Consider the following 21246-nt stretch of genomic DNA (forward strand, 5'->3'; position numbering starts at 1 on the left):
ACTGATATTCTTTCGTTTCCAATGGGTTTCAACCTTTTATGAATTTCTTTCACTTTTTACCGTTTTCAAAGACTTCAGCACTCGTCTACAAAGCTTTAGAAAAAAATAATTACTGAAGAAATCTATTACACATTCATTACTGAACAGTTACAAACAAAATTTCACCAGACAATGAGCTTGCTTCTCTATACCATATATGCAATTCATGCATCACTCAAGTCATATTAGTAAACAAATATAATTAATGACATAATCAGCGTGCGACTTCAGCAAAGTGTGCAACAACAACTTTTACAAAAACAACAGCAAGCTCCCTGTAAATCTCAAGTCCTCACTTGCACGTGATTTTCGTAAATAAAGCCAGCAACACAAACAATTATTTGATACACATACATACTCATATATGTATGTATGTACATATGTATATGCGTGTGTAAAACACTTGGCAACAGCTAGGCTACAAACAAATCATTCGTGTCCAAGTCCAATATAAATAATCATCATCTATGGTACTCCATCATTCATTTTTCCTGTTCATTGTACGCTTAAGTGGATGCGGCTTCGTCACGCACGCGTTTACAACAACAACAGCAACAAAAATTAACTTCAACACATAAAATCGCACAAAAGTGGCAAATAAAAGGAAAATAAAATATCTACTAAATACCAAAAACAATTTGGAGAAGCCAATAAGTGCGATAGACTAAAGTTAAGATTAAATGCGTAGATTCAATGACAAGAAGGAATAATTGAGTGGAAGGCAAACGCAAAGTGTTTCGAGCAGTAATTACTCAAGCCAGTACATGGGCATGTATGCTTAATGTTAATAAGTATATACACATATATATGTATATATGTACATATTCGTAATTCCGTGGCCAAACAATCAATACAAATTGCATTAGTTCGCTGGCTCAGACGCATACATCAGCAGTAAAATAAATCAACATCAATTTGGTAGAAAAGTTAAAAGGAGAGAGTTTTGCCTGCGAAATCGGCACGCATAGAAAATATGTTCAATGGTGCATAAGCAACTTGGTAATAATTGGACGTTTGATCTTTGCGATAAATAACGAAATCATCAACTTTGAAGGTGTGGCTTGCTAAACACTAAGATGTTATGAAAAACCTCTCTCTCAACTCTCTTAACAAATAAAAGAAAAAACCAACGAAAAATGGTACAAAAAGATCCTAACCTTGGTTGTGGTCGACTAATTCGTATGGCAGCTATGTGTTATAGCAGTGCGATCTAAAAAATATGTTCGAAGATTGTCTTGCATTGTTTTGGGCAATAATCTCTGCTAAATCTCGTGAAGATATCTTGTCGAATAAGAAAGTTTCACATACAAGGTGCTTTCCACAGTAAACAGAACTTAAAAAAAAAGAACAAATGGTTTTTTCGGCAAAATCAATTTGTTGTATTCAAAATAGTCTCCTTCTGCTTCAATACAGCTTTTTGCACGGTCCAAAAGCATGTCGAACAAGTGTTTTAGCTCGTTGGCCGGTATAGCCGCCAGTATGCCGGTGCAAGCCTTTTGAATGGCCTCTACGTCTGCATAACGCTTTCCTTTCTTGAGCAAATACATTTTTCCGAAGAATAAGAAGTCGCATGGTGCCATATTAGGTAAATAAGGGAAGTGGTTAATGGTTAAAATGTGATTTTTGGTCAAATAATCGGTCACAATGATGTCCTTCGAATGTTGGATTCTGAGCAATTTTTGGTCGTCAGTCAATTTGTGCAGAACAAACCGTGCACACACCTTTCGTAAGCCCAAATTTTCGGTCAAAATGCGATATATCGATGTTTTGGACATGCTCAATTCCATTTCCATGAATTTCTATGATGATTTCGGCTGATTTTTGATGAATTCAAGCACAGTTTCGAATTTCCGGTGATGACGGATTTTGATTGGCCCACATGTTGATCGTCATTTATGTCCTCACGACCACTTTGAAAACGTTGAAACCACTTGTGCACTCTGCTACGGGATAGGCAATCATCGCCATAAATTGGTTTCATCAATTGAAACGTTTCGGTAAAAGTTTTACCAATTTTAAAACAAAATTTAATGTCGGCTCTTTGTTCGAAGCTCACTTTCGCACTGAAAACCCGAACATACTGACACTTAAAACGCGATAACTTCACTTCCAATCAATGAAATGTCATGAAATTCTCACCGGACAATCGATAAAAATAGATTATAACGCACTAGTTGACATATAGATGGCGCCACCAGGGGGGTCCTGTTAACTTCGGAACGTAATTCGTAAAACGTTTTAAAAAATTTGAGGCAATCTTTATCAAAAATATTTTATATATAGAACTAGTATTTGTACAGACAGACGGACGGACAGACAGACGTACGGACGGACGGATGGACATAGCTGATTCGATTCAGGTCCACGCGCTAATCTTTATAATTTTTATAGAAGGAAAAAATTTGATGTAATGCTAATTTTTTTCAATATACATACGCAATTATATAAGCAAATGTGATCTAAATGAATTTTTTTGAAAATGGAGAAATTTTTTTAAATATACATATATTTTCTAAGATTTATTTTACTGATTTATTTGTATCAAATATTACAAGAAGGTGGCAACACACTTCAAAAATATTCCTTTCTTACAGCGTATATAAATATATTTGGTTTGGTACACATTTGTAAGGCACATTGCAAAGTTTCATTCATTTTGTTAAATTGAATAAAAAAATTCGAAGTATTTGGCAATTTTTATCAAAAATATTTTACATAGTCAACTTTAAGCACTCTAAGAAATCTCTTAAATTCCTTCAATTTGTGAATTAAATAATATAAATTAGGTTCTTACCTGTAAAATTTCAAACACGTTGAAACACTTTTTAGTATAAGTATGCCTTTGCTAACTAAATATTTTATATATTGGCATACCCCATATTATGGTGTTTTTGTTTCAAATTTCAATTAATTGGCAACCATTTACTAATATATTTTGAGAATATCCATTCTTTAACTTGTTTAGATTGACACCATAATTGTAAAATTTCAATTATCTTAATATATTTAGTAATTAAATATTTTAAACTATTAGCAACACTATTTAAATTATTATCAATTGTTAATGTTAATGTGTATTAAATCTTTTTTAAATTGGTATATTTTTGGTTATTATTTGCCTATGTATATAATAACATATATGTAAGTACATACAATTTTAGATTTTCACTACACCTCATGTACATATGTACATATGTATGTATATATGTATGTATGTACATATTTAGAAATGTTTACTATTCATTTGTATTTTATGCATGCTTTTATATTTTCAAAATATGCCACAAAACAATAATTATTTGGTTTTCAATACTCCCAACCATCCAAATTAGAGTTATCAAAGAAATAGAGCAAGTACCTATTCCATACCAACACAGCAAAGCAAGCAAAATTCTTGCAAAATACTTTTCCCTAAACACTTCAATTACAACTGTTACAAATCTGCATGCACAAACATGCAAAGTGCTGCTGCATTCCCACATAAATATTCAATGAAAATGCACAACAAACATCTCACAACAAAAGCAAACGAATCGAGCGCAAGTGAGACTCCAATTACGGCTCGCTGTCGATTGGAGTAGCCGAGTGGCCGAGCACACTTCAATTCGCAAATTTGTTGTGCACAAAATGCAGCATAAATGCAAATCAACACAATGGACTTTTTGGTAGTTCGATCATTAGCAGAAACTCACTCACCTGTATTTGCCCACTTCTAGGCAAAAGCCTCCGGCACTTATTTTTGCAATATTCCGTACACACTTTTCACAAATAACATTAAAATTTCACTATTTACTTTACAATACACTATTCACACTCACGATGCGCACAAACACCGAACCGAACGAATTACGACTGCGCGATTAACTAGCAAACGATGCTGTTGCCGGCAAATTGTATGTTAAACAAACAATGCTGTCATGTGGACTTTCATTTTTGCCCAGCCACCCAGCATTTTTCTTGAATGTGCAGTGTTACAAATAGTAATTGAAAAGTGAGTGAGACCTGTATTCATTTAAGAGCGAGTACATAGGAAATTAATAAAGCAAGTGAAAAATTTGTTAAGCGTTAGATAAACTTTGAAGTGGCAATTTTATTTATGATATTGTAAATAGAATGATTAATGGTATACAAATAAATACATAGCAAAAAATCCAATTATTATTTATATTTCTAGAAAAATATAATGTTATTATTATATATTGTCAATCGTATAAAATTTTCAAACAATTTGATTGAACAAAGTTAACAGTGATCTGTTTATTTTATTTAGTACCAGTTCTTAATACAATTTATGAGATCCTTAAGGCAGTTCAACAACCCTTTCCGAGGGCGGTAAGCTTTGGTGCATTCCTTGACCTTTTGATTTACCTTTAGTGAGGTTAAACCCTTTCTTGAAGGCATTGACTTTGATCCTTAGTCAAATCTAAAATCAATGAACTTTTGTTTACCTCTAATGAAAAGCATTTCCTGAGCTCATTAACGCATTGCTGGGTCGCTTTAGTTACCTATCTGAGGTCAATGACCTTTCATTTTTAACAAGGTAAACAAGCTTTCCCAGGTCAGGAACCCTTTTTTATATTTAGCTACTGACCTTAGGATCAATGACCTTTTTATTTATATTTATCCCAGTCAAAAACCCTTCCTGAGGTCATTGACTTGGATTTTTACCTTTTTCAAAAATAATCACCCTTCCCAAGGTCATTGACCTTGTTGTTTACCTTTAGCAAGGACAACCACCCTTCCAGAGGTCAATGTCTTTTGTAAGTTCAATGGCCGTTTGTTAAACTTTAGCCTAGCAAACGACCCTTGTTGTTGACCTCGCTGAAGATCATTTGACGATAAAGTTTCTGACCTAAGGACTAAAAATTGTCGAAATCTTACCGAATATATAAACCGCAGTGCCTATGGCTGACTTTTTGCTGAAAATATTAATCTACATATCTGTGAGATCTACTATCGAAATTAGGAGATTATTTTTCTGATAATACTATGCCTGTGTTCAAAATTGCTAAAATCAGGTCAGTACTTCTAGTTTTCATACACCAAATATAAGCAATTTCAAACTTTCGGTTGACTTTTACCATAAAATAAAGCAATGCTTGAGAATCGGCGAATAACAGTCAGAGATCTTACTGTCATCGTTGGAATATCGGAAGGATCAGTGAAACCAATTTAAAGATCATTTGGACCTAAGCAAAGTTAAAACACGATTGGTTTCAAAATCACTCAATTTTTTCGACATCCAACTATCAGGATGTCATGAAACTTATTATTACTGGCGATGACTCTTGGATCTATGCGTGCGACCCGGAAGCAGACGATCAGTCGGTGGCATATCGTAGAAAGGTGAGCCGAAGCCGAAAAAAAACACATCACATCAGGTTTTCTTCGATTATCGAGGTGTGGTGCACTCCGAATTCTTTCCGACCGGCCAAACTCGCGAAGCTATTCGTAAAAATAGGTCGGAATTAAGGGCCGACAACACTTGGTTTTTCAACACAATAATACACCGACGCATACTGCCTTGATCCTCGTAAGTTTTTAGTATGTTGGTCAATATATCAGGTATCTTAATGAAAATCAGAGCATATATTTCGGCTTAGTGCTGAATACCAATGAAACAGGTCTAAATTTTGGCTTAAACTCCTAAACAATGACGGACTCCGGCATTGATACTTGCCCAATTATGAAAGTATGAAATTTTCACGTTTTCTTTTCTCTTCCTTACTTGTTTTCCTTTTTTTGACATTTATCTACATTTTCCTGCTCTTTAGCTAACTAATGGTGAGTGTAAACCCCCAATTTTTATGTAAACACATAAATTAAGTTTAAGAGCTTGTTCTTTTGCTTTCGTAATATTGAAGACCTTGTCGCATGAACTTTAAGCGGTGGAATGAAAACAACACTGCATATTTAATTTATGTTAAATAAAGCTCACTTTCAGTTTCAGAAGTTTATGCAGCAAGGCAATCTCTTTGCAGAAAAACGAAAGAAAAGTTTTAAAGCTTGTTTTTGTAAATAGCAAAATATCGCCAAGTTACGGATTTACGGATTTTAGTTACTCGTATTGCACTTAATTTTTTCTTGCATTTTTTTCTTGCTCACGATGGCATTATGTGCATTTAAAGCTCTTTTTTGCAACTTTGACAACTATAGCTTTAAAGAAAGTTAAAAGGGCTAAGTTTTATGAAAAATAATTTGAATTTGAAAATAGTTCGAATTTCGGGTATGATAAACCAATTTATAGGTCTCATTGGGTCTAATGAACTTTTACATCAACTTTTACTGCGTTTAAATTTCGTTAGTTTCAGCGTTAGGTTCAAGTTAGGCTAGATTAGGTTAGACGGCCGATCAAAGGAAGCATGTGAACTACAATATGTAGAAGAGAACAACTCTTGTGAACTATGTATAAATTAGCAAAATGCTTGGTAGCCAATACAAATTTGCATAGGCGTTTAATTCCCATTCCCGCCAGCTGGTGGCCCAGCGATGACAAAGCTTCAGCGAGGTCCAGCTATTCAGTATTAGAATACAAGAGAATACGGGAGCACCGATCCGTTCCCATTCTACCGATGGCGAATCTAGGGTGCCTTTTCTTGCTAGCTTATGAGCTTTACAGTTTCTTGCGATTGCGCTGTGGCCTAGTACCCATACCAGTCTTATCACAAAGACACTTGATGTTATTAACAGCGAAGTTAGGCACTCTTTGACCAGCTCTGAACGCACTGTTAACGAGTTCAAGTCCAATATCTTCTATCTGAGTTGATGGTCACTTCTCTGAAGAAGGCTGCACTCCGAAGCAGTAAATCTACTGCTACCTTAATGGCTGCAACCTCGGTCTGGAAGACACTGCAATAGTCAGGAAGTCTGGAATTGGAGTTGATAGAGAGCTCCTAACAGTAAACCGCTCCACCAACCTTTCCCCAAGCTTTGAACCATCCATGAAGCTCACTGCTCCTCTCCTCCAATGACTTCTTCCCACCCACAACTCCCTCGCTGGTATCTGGGTAGAGAAGGAGCTGCCAGAGTACAGTTTAGCACTTCCATCATCCGGTATGTAGACAAAGTGAGTGAGGATTTTTGAGTGTTTAGAGCCGTGCTCTTTTAGGATCCCAGACTCTCTGAGTCTGATTTCAACTTTCGCAGCTATACACCTTCCGGCAAAGTTCGCGAACAATATTATGTGTAGGATAGCGTTAAGTGTCATTATGGAGTGTACCTTAGTGCACAACACATGCTGATGAGTGCCAAGTGTTGTCCTTTCTAGAGCCCTCCACCGCATAAAAACTCCATAGAACATAATGGGCTTGACTATGGTGTCATAGAGCCAGAGCACCACTTTCGGTGGTTCCAGCACAAGAAATGTGATAAATTTTTTTGATTTAAAAGCACTAACCTCAATATTGCTACTTCGGACTGAGTAGGCAATTGAAAAGTAAAGTCCTCTCTCGACGAACAAAAGCCAAACTCTATAAGTCGCTCATAATTCCCGTCCTGCTATATGGTGCGGAGGCTTGGGCGATGACAACAACCGATGAGTCGACGTTACGAGTTTTCGAGAGAAAAATTCTGCGAAAGATTTATGGTCCTTTGCGCATTGGCCACGGCGAATATCGCATTCGATGGAACAATGAGCTGTACGAGATATACGACGACATTGACATAGTTCAGTGAATTAAAAGACAGCGGCTACGCTGACTAGGTCAAGTTGTCCGGATGGATGAAAACACTCCAGCTCTGTAAGTATCCGACGCAGCACGCGCCGGGGGAAGCAGAGGAAGAGGAAGACCTCCACTCCGTTGGAAAGACCAAGTGGAGAAGGACGCCACGTAGCGAAAAGAAGAAACGACTGGTGCGCTGTTGTTAACTCGGCTATAATCGCGGCGGTGTCTCCGCCAATTAAGAGAAGAAGAACCTCAATATTCGATCGCTATTACTGGGTCATAAGTTAGACCATCATGCCTTCAAATACTGATAAAGCTGTTCCGTTGATTTTATAGTCTCTAATAACTTTTTCTCTTCTTCTAGTACCCTGTGATCCTTAATTTTAAACTAACACAAGATTTTGCTCTCCCTTCTGAATTTCAAAATACATATGTACATATATACTCCATGCAGTTCACACCTTCAAAGCTAACCTGCAAGAGAAGCTTCTTATTGTGCTCCTTTCGAAAATACCACTTAAACCACTGCAATCGTATACACTCAAGGCAAATGGGGTGTCACATAGCAATTTAAAGGGATTTGCACTCTCAAGTGTTGGTATGTGGGCGCTCACATGTGTGGCAATAAACACGTATCGGTGCAAACAAAAAAGCACAAACATATTTTATATTGTATACGATCTGCCAACACACTCACACACATGTACATGTGTGCAGTAGCCTTTACACTATTACAGCGCCTCCTTTAAAGTCTGCTGGTATATACAGTTATATTTCTACATTTATAAATACATACTTACAAATGTGCTCGTACCATATCTTTATATTTATCCGTCCATATGGAATGCATCGTAGTCGGCTGCTTGTGGCACGTGCTGACCGTCGTTGCAGCTGCTGCTGGTACAACTACTTCACACGCTAGTTTCACCGTTATATGCCGAATATTGTTATTGTTACATTCTTTACGTTAGTTGATTTGGATTTTATGTTTTGTAAAGTTTTTGCAAGATTTTTTCTTTATTTATTTATTTCTTATGCCTTTGCTTACCGCATGCACGTCAAATACTAAGCCCTAACCTCAAAAAAACATATAACAAATAGTTAGTACTCAGCCGAAGGAGAATGCCCATGATGCTTAAAGAAAGTAAGTGAAGCTCAAGGTTGCCAAGGTATGACTCAAAACAACTCATTTAAAATTTTGTAGACACATACATGACCAAGACTGGATTTCCGGTCAGGCAGTCTTTGCTGTGTTTTTAGTGAGATTGGCAAATAATAATTTACTATGAGCTCCTTCTAGTATGGGTCATACTCTAAATTCGGATAGGGACTATCAACAATTGGAACGTGTGAAGTAAGCCATTGCTCAGAAAGAGCCAGCAACGTTAGGTTAGGTTAAGAAGTCGATCCTAACAGAAATCTTATCTGAAACTCTTTTATGATAGATTCCAAACCTTTACAAATCGAAAAAGCACTTCGAGCCTATCACAAATGTGTACAGGCGGTCAATACTAGTTTCGGCTATATCTCCTGGTTCCCCGAATCGGAGACTCCCGAGATATTTCATTCTCAGTCTAGCAAAAGCTGAATAAAGTTATTGGTTGCTCCCACTTTCCCATACAACTTTGACAATTTGCGTCCGTGGTGATTTTTAACTTCATCGTAAGAATACCTATTGGGTAATGTCCAGTAAGAATTATTATTGCCTCAAGATGAACTTTGCTAAGGGCAAGTAATTCAGATGAGCCAAAAGAATCTTACAGTCGTACGTATTTGCAAGATCCCAATAGAGATCCAACTCGGTCACATTCCAGTGTGAGCATTGCCAGACGATGCCGCTTTGCACAGACACACAAACGAGTCCAATGATGACATAGCTGGATTCTATTGCTAGTAAAGCTAGACACTTCTTGATTAGCTTTGTGCGCACAATTAGCGAGCTAAGCGCTAGTATTACCACTATACCGTATAGCTTCCACGAGTAGTCTCTAAGATGTAGTGATCCAAGTTTTCAAGAAATCAGTTGAAGGAATATAGAATTTCGTCATGTTCTTTTTTGCATCCTTTATATGACCAGCTTCCCTGAGCTTTAGAGCACACTTCGCAGCAATACACCTGCCGGCAATAGTTTACGGGTGCTATGTTTAAAATTGCTTGCTATTGTTGGTGTAGTAGGTAGTACACCACAGATGCCTATGACAACTACTCTTTGGTCACGTTCAAGCTTTTTAGCAGGTGTTGTCTTTTCGAACGCCAACATAGGACAATATTGGCTTGACCACAGTTTCATAGAGTAAAAATACCAGCTTTGGTGAGAATCCCCACCTCTTTTTATAGCTTCCCCACATGAATATAAGGCAACAGTACCTACTTTGCTCTCTCCTCAGTATGTTTGAGCTCCGTAAATACTTTATATCGGCGATAGCTTTAAGTATTTCATCCTACCTAAGGATGAAGATGTGAAGTCATCCAAATGAAGAGAATATGGAACGTGCACGTCAGGAATTTTATCCTCCTGATACACAAAACAGTTTCAGTTTTACTTGGGTTGACGGCTTGCTCCAGCCGTAACACTATATCGTGTAAAGCTGTGTTATTGTTGTTGTAGTGACAGCAGTCTTCCGAGTTGAAAATCCGGGTCCGTTGCGGTTACATAGACCCGATAGTCTTGGCGCTGTGTCGACCGACCTGCTTTTAATGCATGGCATGCTGAGTCTTTTACTCGGTGTTCTGCCCCTAATGTTGAGATCCACGAGTCTCTCCAACGTTTTTAAAAGAAACAAGAATAGACTCGTGAGGCCAATACGTGAAGAATTGTATTCCATCCAGGCAAGGCCAGACGCCACACATCGATTATGACTCCCTAAAAATACCGGAAGCTTGATTGGGAGGTCTTAATGCACACACCTTATAGTGCGGACCTAGCACCAAGTGATTATAACCTGTTGTAATTTTGCTCGTGAACATTTGGAAAAACTTGTGAAGGTCGATTTTCCGTCTTCTTTATTGTAGTAGACCAAGATTACGCGATTATAGCCGAGTTTTTTCGCTGCTTGGCGCCAATTGGAGATTCGAAGAGAAGCCAAGTCCTTCTCCACTTTGTATTTCCAACGGAGTGGAGGTCTTCCTCCAGCGGGTACTGTATCGAATACTTTCAAAGCTACAATATTTTCGTCCATTCGAACAAAGGACCATAAATCTTCCACATAACCTTTCTCTCGAAAACTCGTAACGTCGACTCATCAGATGTTGCTATCGTCCATGCCTCTGCACCATATAGTAGCACGGGAATAATGAGTGACTTACAGAATTTGATTTTTGTTTGTCGAGAGACGGCTTTGCTACTCAGTCCGGCAATTGCCTACTCAGTCCGAAGTAGCACCTTTTGGCAAGAGTTATTCGGCGTTGGATTTCTATTCCCTAATTTTTGCTAATATAGACGATGGCTTCTATGAGATTACCCCCAAAGTGGCAACAAGTTAGACCTAGACCTTATATAAAATTATATAATCTTCACTGGCAACTTTAACGAAAGTTCTTATTTTATATCTCACGAAGGCACGAAATCTTCATTTTTTTATTATTTTATTTATTTATACAAAAGCATGGTTTTAGACATTAGTCTAGTAAGTACGTGTCCATACTCCAAAACAAAGCGATTGTATAAATAGTGCCTATAGGTAAATGTATATATATGTATGTAAGTAAACGAACTTAAATATAAGTACAATCCATGGGCTCGCTTACTAAATATGTTTGTCGTTTAAAAAAGTACAATTTTTAACTTATAAATAAAGACTAGAAAACAATATGGCCAAACAATTACTCTTTTCAATCTCAGTTTAAGTAGAGAACCTACATTTAGTAAGCATTACCGCAAGTTAAATTAATATAGTTACAACAATAATACTCGTATTTAAAGTGACAAAACTTATTTGACACCTGTGGGTTGCTTTAAAATTACGAATAATTTTATAAAATGCACGAAATTAGGAAAAATACTTCAGTTTGTAATACAATTGACGCAAGCATTACACTATAAATACAATACCGTTACAATGTAAAACTTTAAAACTACAAATATAAGGCTCTCATTTCCTGCTGAGGAAGCTTATAGGCAGGCAGTGCCTGCCACCGTGTGCCCCGAGTGTAATAGGCCGTAGAAGGCGCCATCTTTTCGCTGCTGCAGCTCAGCTGGTGTGCCATCTTCAATAATGCGACCCTGCTCCAAAACAATAATGCGATCGTAATCCAGTATTGTGGAGAGACGGTGCTGAAATTTAGAAGAGAAAATGATGAAAATATTATTAAAATTAAATATTTATAAAATGTATATGAAAAAATTAGTTTCTTCCTCACCGCAATTGTTATAATCGTGCGACCGCGGAAAGAGTTATGTGCCGCTGTGAGCAGTGCCTGTTCAGCGCCAGAATCCAAAGAGCTGGTCGCTTCATCCAGTATCAAACAAACCGAGCCACGCAAGAGAATGCGCGCCAAGCAAAGTAACTGGCGTTGACCGGCGCTCAACTGTACGCCACCATCACCAACAATGGTATCTACAATTAAAGTAACAGTAATAGTACGATACGCTTTGGAAAGCTAAGATTAACCACTTACCAATATTGTCGGGCAACTGATTGACAAAACTCGTCAATCCCACCTTCTCTAGCGCATCCCACAGCTCGGAGATGGCATAATAAGCTGTTGGATTGAGATTCTCACGTATGCTCAGATTGAAGACATGCACGTCCTGTGGTATCATCGAAACACGCATGCGCACTTCGTCTGGGTGAATTTTCGTTATGTCCACATCATCGATACAAATGCGTCCCGCTGTCGTTTGTAACACACCTAGCAGGGACATGGCTAATGAAGATTTGCCACTACCGGTGCGTCCGCAAATGCCAATCTACAGGAAGGAGTAGAGTATATCGATTAAGGAGTTCAATAATATTTGATCACAATCCATAACTGAATCACTGAGATAGTATGTCCTACTTGTATATGAAATATTTTAACAATTAAATTCAAATTTTATTAAATTTCGCACTATTTATCGATATTTTTTAGATACAAAAGTTCATTTATACAATAATCGATTATTTCCGATCATTTCACAGTATTGTTTCTAATACATTTCTTTAATTTTTTATCGATATGTAAGATTTGTCTGCATATGAAGGTTTCATCGGAACAAGAATCGATAAATACATATATCTGTCATTCATTAATATTTGATCACAATTCATAAACGATTACTGCTAAGTTATTTTTATCCATGAAATATGTCATGTCATATTGAAAAAACAACAACAATTAAATTAAGCTTTTTAAACTTGCATCAATATTTTTTAATTGTAAAAACCAATGTAATAGTAATCGATTATTTCCGATAATTTTACATTTTTGTTTCATTAACAATACCACTTTAACACAACACTAACATTGCTTAAATTTCCAAAAATTTTATTTAAAAATATGTTATCGATAATTTAATATTTTCGATATTTTTTATAAAAAATTAATCGATAAATTATTATAGGAATTTTTTTACATAAAAATTTTTTATGGCTTTGTTAAAGCTAACATATACAAAATAATAATCGATTAATAGTCATTCATTCATACTCATGTTTTGACAACAAAAATCAATACAAAAAACCTACCTTTTGGCCATAAGGAATTTTCAATGACAAATTCTTAATCACTTCGTCTCTTTGACCTTCATAACGCAAACTGACATTCTCAAAACTGATATCACCCTGCCGTGGCCATGAAATGGGTACGGATTCATCTACAGATAAAAGAGTTAATGATTACTTAATACATATGTATATAAACTCATATTTCGAAAAAAATGGTTTACTATATATCTATGAGTTCAAAAGCAAAGCATTACATTTCCTCTATACAAGCGGAATGTTAGCAAAAAGCTCTTTTGAAGTAGCTTTTGATTTATGAGTCGCTAAAATATTCAACAAAAATGCCGTTACGTATGAACATAAATTTAAATGCATCAATGAATGTATGATTTATGATTTATTATTATTCCAACTATTATTGGTAACAGAAATAAAATATTTATATATTTTTTTATTATATTAAACTTTGTAAAACAAATTCTTAAAAAAAAGCTTCTATGAAATAACAAATCTCTGAAACTTACAATTACTCATAACCAATGGCACCGACAAGCTTCTCGGCTTACAGTACTCCACACGCGCCACTTCAAAGTTGACAGAAGTGTCATTAACTGATTTTCCAGTCGCTTTTGCTTTGGCTGAGTCGTCGTCACATGTTATATCTAACGGCGTTTCAACATTTTGATCAATTTCCGCATAGTACGCTATACGTTCCACTGAACCCACATACATTTCCATATCAGCCAATAATTTCACTACCCAATTCAAGTAGATCGGCATTAGGAGTGTGTAATTGATGGCCAAACCGACGAGTGATGGCGATGGCGTTAGCAATTCATTTATATTGTAGTTGCCGTTGCTGAATTTTGATTTGTAACGATTACAACTAATGGAAGCAGCTACCAAAGCGGTTATAACGGCGATAAAGACGATGAAACCACCTAGAAAGTCCTGTAAGAAGAGCAAGAGAATGCTTGGTTAATCAAAAATGGAAAGTAGTAAAGCGAAAAACGGACTCGATTACTTTTATCGCAAAATGGCAATCGAAAAAGAATGCAAGGCTAAAGTCGGGCCCATAGCAGTACCATTACAGAAACAGTATCATTACTAATGCAAATACCAATAACAGTAACAGTAGCAGTAGCAGTATCATTACAAATAGCAGTTCTATTACCATTAACAGTACCAGTATCATTACCAATACAAGTACCATTATCATTAACACTAGCAGTACCATAAATGATTTCATTACCATTACAAATACCATTATCAGTGACAGTAGCAGTACCAGTATCATTACCAATACCACATAATTTAACAGTACCAGTATCATTACCACTACCGCTACCATTACTACTACCATTAACAATATCAGTACCATTATCGGTGACAGTAGCAGTACCAGTATCATTACAAGTACCACTTTCATTAACAGTATCAGTACCTTTACCAATACCACTTCCATTACCAGTACCAGTACCTTTACCAATACCACTTCCATTACCAGTACCAGTATTTTTATCAATATCACTTCCATTAAAAGTAGCACTACCTTTACCAATACCAGTATCATTACAAATAGCAGTTCCATTATCATTAACAGTACCATTACCAGCGACAGCACCAGTATCATTACTAAATATTCCCTCCATAACTAAAATTCATAATTACCAGTGATATGCCCAACCAACGATTACTTGTATTCAATATCGTAAATGCAATTGTATTCGCCTCCAAGCGCTTAAAGAGTATTTCCGTAAATCGGGCCTCCTGATTGTATGCTCTTATCGTTGTAACACCTTGAATGGTTTCCGACAAATGCGAGATCACCGGAGAGCTCGTCGAATTTTCAATGCGTTGTAACTCTCTGCGAAGTAAAGGTTTCGTTTAGTAAATGTTGGGCATTTTTTTATTCGGCTTTGACACCAACCTTGCCGAGCAACGGTAGAATTTTTGTATGCCATAGTAGACAATACAAATCGGCGCTGTCAGCAATATAAACCAGGGTGTAATGCTGACATTTATGAGCACAGCGCATAAGCACAGAAGAGAGAATTGTAGGAGACGTTGACTGGTGGCGGCGATTTTCTGTAAGGAAAGAGTAAGCATTGTCATTTATTTAAAAGTGAAAGTGGATACTACTTAGACAAGCTAACACTTTGACCTCGTTTCTGATTTAAATTTCAACATCTCACAACTTTTTTATCTCTGTCGGCAAATTAAATATTTATTTTTATTTCTCTCGCAGCTCGGCGCACACTCACCTTATCGATGATGGCCATATCGTTGCCAAAGCGATTCATCAGTCGGCCAAGTGGGGTCACTTGGAAAAAGTGCAACGGTTTGCGCATAATCGCCAACAGCAATTGGTCGTGTAGATTGCTGCGCGCACTGCAACCGGCCAATTGACCAACTGGTGTCGATATCAGCGCCATTACAATGCAAACGCACGAAATCGCCGAATAAATGTGAAAATAATACGTGACATCCTCGGCATGACCATTGTCGCTGCCACCATTGTTGTACACCTTACTGTTGTTGTAAGCAGTTTTGATGGCAGCCGCCTGCAGTAATGCTGCCGCTGCTCGTACTCCTGTTGCTGCCGTTTCGTTTATGCCAGTTGTATCGAATCGATTAAAGGCCTGAGGCGACACGGCCATCGTCATGCTGTCAACTCGTTTCCAAGCATTGTCGCCGCTGTCTCTGCTGTTAACGTTTATGTTGCCATTACCTGTGCTACCGTCGGTCCAGTGCTGTAGCCAGACATCTGTGTACACACGCATGCCTTGCCAAATCAGCGCCGTCAAAAAGAATATCGTCACCATTCGCCAACCGGATGCACGTAAGTACAACAAATAGATGTGTGCCGGTATTTTTCCATATTTTCGCTCGGCATCGTAACCAGACGATATGCTAGCGGTGGCAGTAGTAGCAGCAGAGTTAGCGCCACGACCTGCTGATCTCTTAATGCCGCTCCGGCTGCGTTTTATAGGGTTTCTTCGTTGTGGCGGCTTGTTATCATTGTTGTGTAACGGTGTATTTGTCATGTTGGTCAAAGTTTTGTAGTCGATAGTGGCATCTGTGGGATAAGGAACAGACTTAGTGTTGGCATTTTTATAAGCGGCAGATTTGTGAGGTTATTTGGCTTGAATGGCGAGAGAACTTATAGAGAAAAAGAGCGTAAGGACTGACTGATGAAAAGTTACTTCCCTATACCTTCAGCCTTAGAAGTATAAGAAAGTCCTAAATTTGATAAAAAATATTAGGGCTAGAAAAAAAGAGGACTTCAACTGGGGATGATTCGGAGTTGGGAACAGGAGATATCTTATAACGTCAGCGGAGAACAAATATTGTTAAAATATTGTTAAAATTTGTGAAGTTATGTGTCGATTCCGTTCCCACGACAGTCGGGTCTACGTAACCGGGACGGCCCCGGCTTTTTATCCGGCCAAAGACTGTCAACTCGGCATAGTTCTGCCGCTATCACAACAACAACCAATCTGGTTGTATAAAACCCCAACTTATAAATAAAATTAACTTTTAAACCTCATAAAAGGTAAGGACGAGAGAACAATACAGTTCCTACTAAGGTTGATCCCGAGTTGAGAACAGGAAATATCTTAGATCGTCAGCATGGACTAAATAGTAAATGAAAGATTCTGACAGCGGATCTATAGATTTTTTAAGACAATTCAGTATATCACAGACCCTGCATGAGTCGATCCTAAAAGGGTTCTCACTTGAACAGCTTAGAAGGCCTGTCCTTTGTGGTACCTAAAGCTCCTATAATATAGATCATAACAACCTTACAAATCGACAAAGTGCTTAGAAGTTATCATAAATTTATTGAGAAGTCGAATGTCAGTTTCGGATATGTCTCATGTCTTCCGGTTTGCTGAAGGTAAGCCTGTGGAGATGTTTCAACCTCAGTCTTAGAAAGGCTGGACGATGGAAGATAAAGTGCCTGAATGTGTTCCCTCCACCTCCATAAAACTCCCACAATACTTTTAGTCTTTAAAGGTCAGCGGGGAATAAATAGTAAATGGATAATTCTGACAGCGGATGAATAGATCTTGGGAATTTAGAAGATCCTACAGTATAACAAAGGCTCTCACCGAGTTGACGCAGAGAACTTATATAAATATGGACTCTCCACCGAAATCTGTTTTTGTGTTATGACTCACCCGCCACTTCCTCATTTTCAATATGAACTATCCAACTATCATCCTCGGATATTGTCACATCCTTCTGATCTTCATCCGCCTCTGGCGTGGCAACGGTACTTAACTCAATCGAAGGCACCGAACTGGAGACAGGTGTAGATTGATTAGTGGTAGTCTCTTCGGTAATGCTTCTACATAAAGACGGAGTAAAATAGATAATGGAAGAAAATTTGTATAATCATCTATCCAAAAATTAAACGAAGCTAATTTGAACATAATTCAAAATTAATAAACCGTTATTAGTACTACTCCCCACCTTATGGAATTTGTGCCGCTAAGTGGTCGTGGCTTGATGTGCGCTGCCGTGCGCCGCATCGACATGCGACGCAAAAACTGCTGGAAACCGCTGCCCAAACCAACTGTTGCCGCCCCCTCTTTATTCACTTTCTGCTGCTGCTGCTGTTGTTGTTGTTGTGCGCTATGCACCAAACAGCCTGGCGATGATTTGTTACGTGACACTTTTTGATGAGCTTTAGTGACAATCTCATCACTGCCAGCACTCTGCGGCTGCCACGAACGTGTACGCTGTGGACTCTCCTCAACGCCGCCAGCGAAACCAGTATCCACCGACAGCAAACTGTTGCCACTAACACCACTCATATAGCTGGGTGCGCTGCTGCCAACGCTGTTCGTGAATAGACTGCGTCGTAACTCGGCTGATGCTGTGGTCGATGTGCTCGTCGCGCTCAGTCGACTGCTGCCGGTGGAGATGAGCGAATAGGGGCGCTGTTGATCTTGTGCAGAGTTTCGCCGTGCACGCTGTGAGCGTCGTCGGCGGCGTAAGATTACATCCTCCATTTGACATTCGTCGGTGGGCAGTGGCGCGTCGTAGAAAAGATGACGTGACCCATAGTGGCTGGAGCGTTGACGCGTGAGCGGTATGCGAGGGGGAATGGCGCCAGTGGGCGTGTCGTGCAGAGCACCAATACGATTTACATACGTACTACCGCTGCGACAGCGACTTATCGACGGAAGCGGTTGCTACAAAGTGGATTTTTTAGTAAATAAATTATACAGCATTTTTTGAGTAGATGGTTTATGGTTTCTTAATTGTATGGGGTTTATAGTAATGCTGACATTGTATTCTTTGTGTACTTCTTTTCAAATAATATCGTTTTATGCTATATTAAATAATTTTAATTTAATTTACTTAATTAAATTTAACTTAACTAACTTAACTTAACTTAACTTAACTTAAAAACTTAAGCTGACTAGGCTTAACTGCTTAACTTAACTTAGCTTGTTTCATCTTAATAACTTAATTTACTTAACTTAACTTAACGTAACGTAACTTTACTAAACTTGTTTCATCCTAACGTAACTTAACAATTAACTTATTTCATCTTAATTCAATTAACTTAACTTAACTAACGTAACGTAACGTAATATAACCACTTAACGTATTTCATCTTAACGTAACTTAATTAAACTTAACTTGACTTGACTTAACTTAACTTAAATTTTGTAACTTATTTTTTTTTTTTATGTGTTGTATATATGGTTATATATGAATTATAGGAATCTTTATATACAAACATACGTATCATTGTGTTTACTTGTACATACATATGTATGTATATGTATGTTCACATTCACGTTCACCAGAGTACTCAGCTAAGAAATAATTACTCTTAATAACTTATAAACTCACCACTGTCATCAAATCCTCCTCTTCATCGTCATCGTCATCCTCCTCATCCTCATCATCCCCTTCATCCTCATCTTCCTCCTCCACAGCGTCTACTTCATCGAGCTCTTTGCCATTGCTATCACCAGCAACAACACCGACATCATTGACAGCGTTCGCTGGCAAGCTAACTTCACCATCAAGCAACTCAACAATTGTATCACCATTAGCACGAACATCACCAACAACACCCTCTTCCATATTCAAAACAATTTCGCGTGAGTCGCTACGAATTGTTTTCGGTTTTGCTACTGCTTTCACTTTGGCCGTTGTTTTTGTTTTCGCTGCCATAACTTTGGTGGACTTGGTGCGCTGCAGGCCTAATTTCGTAACATTTTGGTATAATTTCCAACGTTCACACGCGGTCCTAGCAGCAGCGGCCATATTGCTGCGCCGAAAATTATGCAAAGAAAACAAGAAGTGTAATGAAGCTGCTGCTGACGAGAAATTCATCAAAAATTCACTTTGCGCAAAAGTTAGAATTCGGAAAGTGTTTTCTTTCAGTTTGAAGTGCTGAGCAGAAGTTGGATATAGATATGCGTATGTATGTGGCTATGTGTGCGTGTTGATGCACAGTTATTCTATAGTTATGTTTAAATGTAATGCAAATGGAAAATAAAACAATTTTTCTACACTTTGGGAGTCATTGACTTTTATGTCGTTGTTGACTTGCAATAAATGTTATCAAAACACTTAAATTTTATCTCTTATATTCAAATTATATATGTATATGAATATATACATACATACGCATATCCAAAATTCAATTTTATTACTCACCGCTCATCGTCATCCGTCTGCTCATTCACTTTTGCAATAATTGTTTGCCATTTGGCAACAATATGTGGATATTTCAATTCGATTTCCTTGTAACCGCCTGTGGCCAGCAATTGGCCATTCTTCATGACAATTAGCTGTGAATTGTTGATTGGTCAATGGTGACAGCAGCAATGTCATCGCCAACAGACAGCATTTAGAAGCAGTAACCACAAAATGTCGGAAATTCCATTTAATTTAATTTGATTGCAAAAAGCATGCAAAGAAATTTGAGAGAAATCGAAGAAAAATGTTAGAAAACACAAATTAAAATCGTTCTAACGGAAATGTTATGCAACTAGGCAAAATAAGAGCAATCATAGTTGAAAATTCGAAGAGATTAGAAATTTTCTAAGAAATTTATGTTCAAGCTCACATAGCTTTCTTAGAAAATAAAGAAATAGTTTATTCTAAAAGCGATCTGCTTCGGTAGTTAAAATCTAAATATAATATAATCTAATATAACTCTGGCTATATTTGGATTAGAGTTTTTACTATTTTTGGCCTCAAGCCCACTTACTAAACGAAATTTCTGGTGACAGCTACAACGATCTTACTCTAATTTATTCCCTATGCGTGAGGGAATTGATTTGAGCCTTTTTCTTTGCTCACAAATGCTTCAATAATGTCTGAGAAAGCCTCGAAAGCAAGGCGAATTTGACTCATTAAAGACTACAACTATTAAAAACAACCGATTTTATCGTATTTTACCAATCCTCAAAAAGGAAGACCCCACAATCTGCACCAACTATCGTGGGATAAGTCTCCTAAACATCGCATATGAGGTTCTATCGAGCTGATTGTGTGAAAGATTATGGCCCACAGTCAACAAACTGTTTGGATCTTATCAGTGTGGCTTTAGGCTTTGAAAATCAGCAACTTGCCAGATATTCACCACGCGCCAAATCCTGGAAAAGAGCAGTGAAAATAGGATCTACACACACCACTTATTCGTTGATTTCAAAGCTGCTTTTCACAGCACGAAAAGAAGCTGCCTTTATTTCACGATGTATGAATTTGGTATCCCCGTAAAACGAATACGGCTGTGTAAACTGACGTTGAGCAATACCAAAATCTTCGTCAGGATCAGGAAGAACCTCTCTGATCCGTTTGAAACCAAACGAGGTTTCATACAAGGCGACTCCCTATCGTGCGACTTCTTCCATCTACTCTTG

At 37.6% G+C, this 21246-nt stretch overlaps 1 protein-coding gene across 1 annotated transcript in view; it reads right to left on the reverse strand.

Annotated features, from left to right (window-relative positions):
* Nucleotides 1-11271: 11271 nt before the first annotated feature.
* LOC126752848 (ATP-binding cassette sub-family C member Sur) overlaps nt 11272-21246 on the reverse strand; it is a 53403-nt gene continuing 43428 nt past the window's right edge. The window contains 12 exon segments of the mRNA XM_050463844.1: nt 11272-11976; nt 12063-12259; nt 12321-12612; nt 13370-13497; nt 13870-14296; nt 15017-15212; nt 15276-15433; nt 15610-16424; nt 17530-17699; nt 17825-18549; nt 19220-19643; nt 20036-20169. Of these exon segments, the coding sequence (XP_050319801.1) occupies nt 11815-11976; nt 12063-12259; nt 12321-12612; nt 13370-13497; nt 13870-14296; nt 15017-15212; nt 15276-15433; nt 15610-16424; nt 17530-17699; nt 17825-18549; nt 19220-19643; nt 20036-20169 (3828 nt within the window). The 3' untranslated portion in view covers nt 11272-11814.

Source organism: Bactrocera neohumeralis, chromosome 3 (assembly GCF_024586455.1).
Source record: "Bactrocera neohumeralis isolate Rockhampton chromosome 3, APGP_CSIRO_Bneo_wtdbg2-racon-allhic-juicebox.fasta_v2, whole genome shotgun sequence".
Taxonomy (NCBI): Eukaryota; Metazoa; Arthropoda; class Insecta; order Diptera; family Tephritidae; genus Bactrocera; species Bactrocera neohumeralis.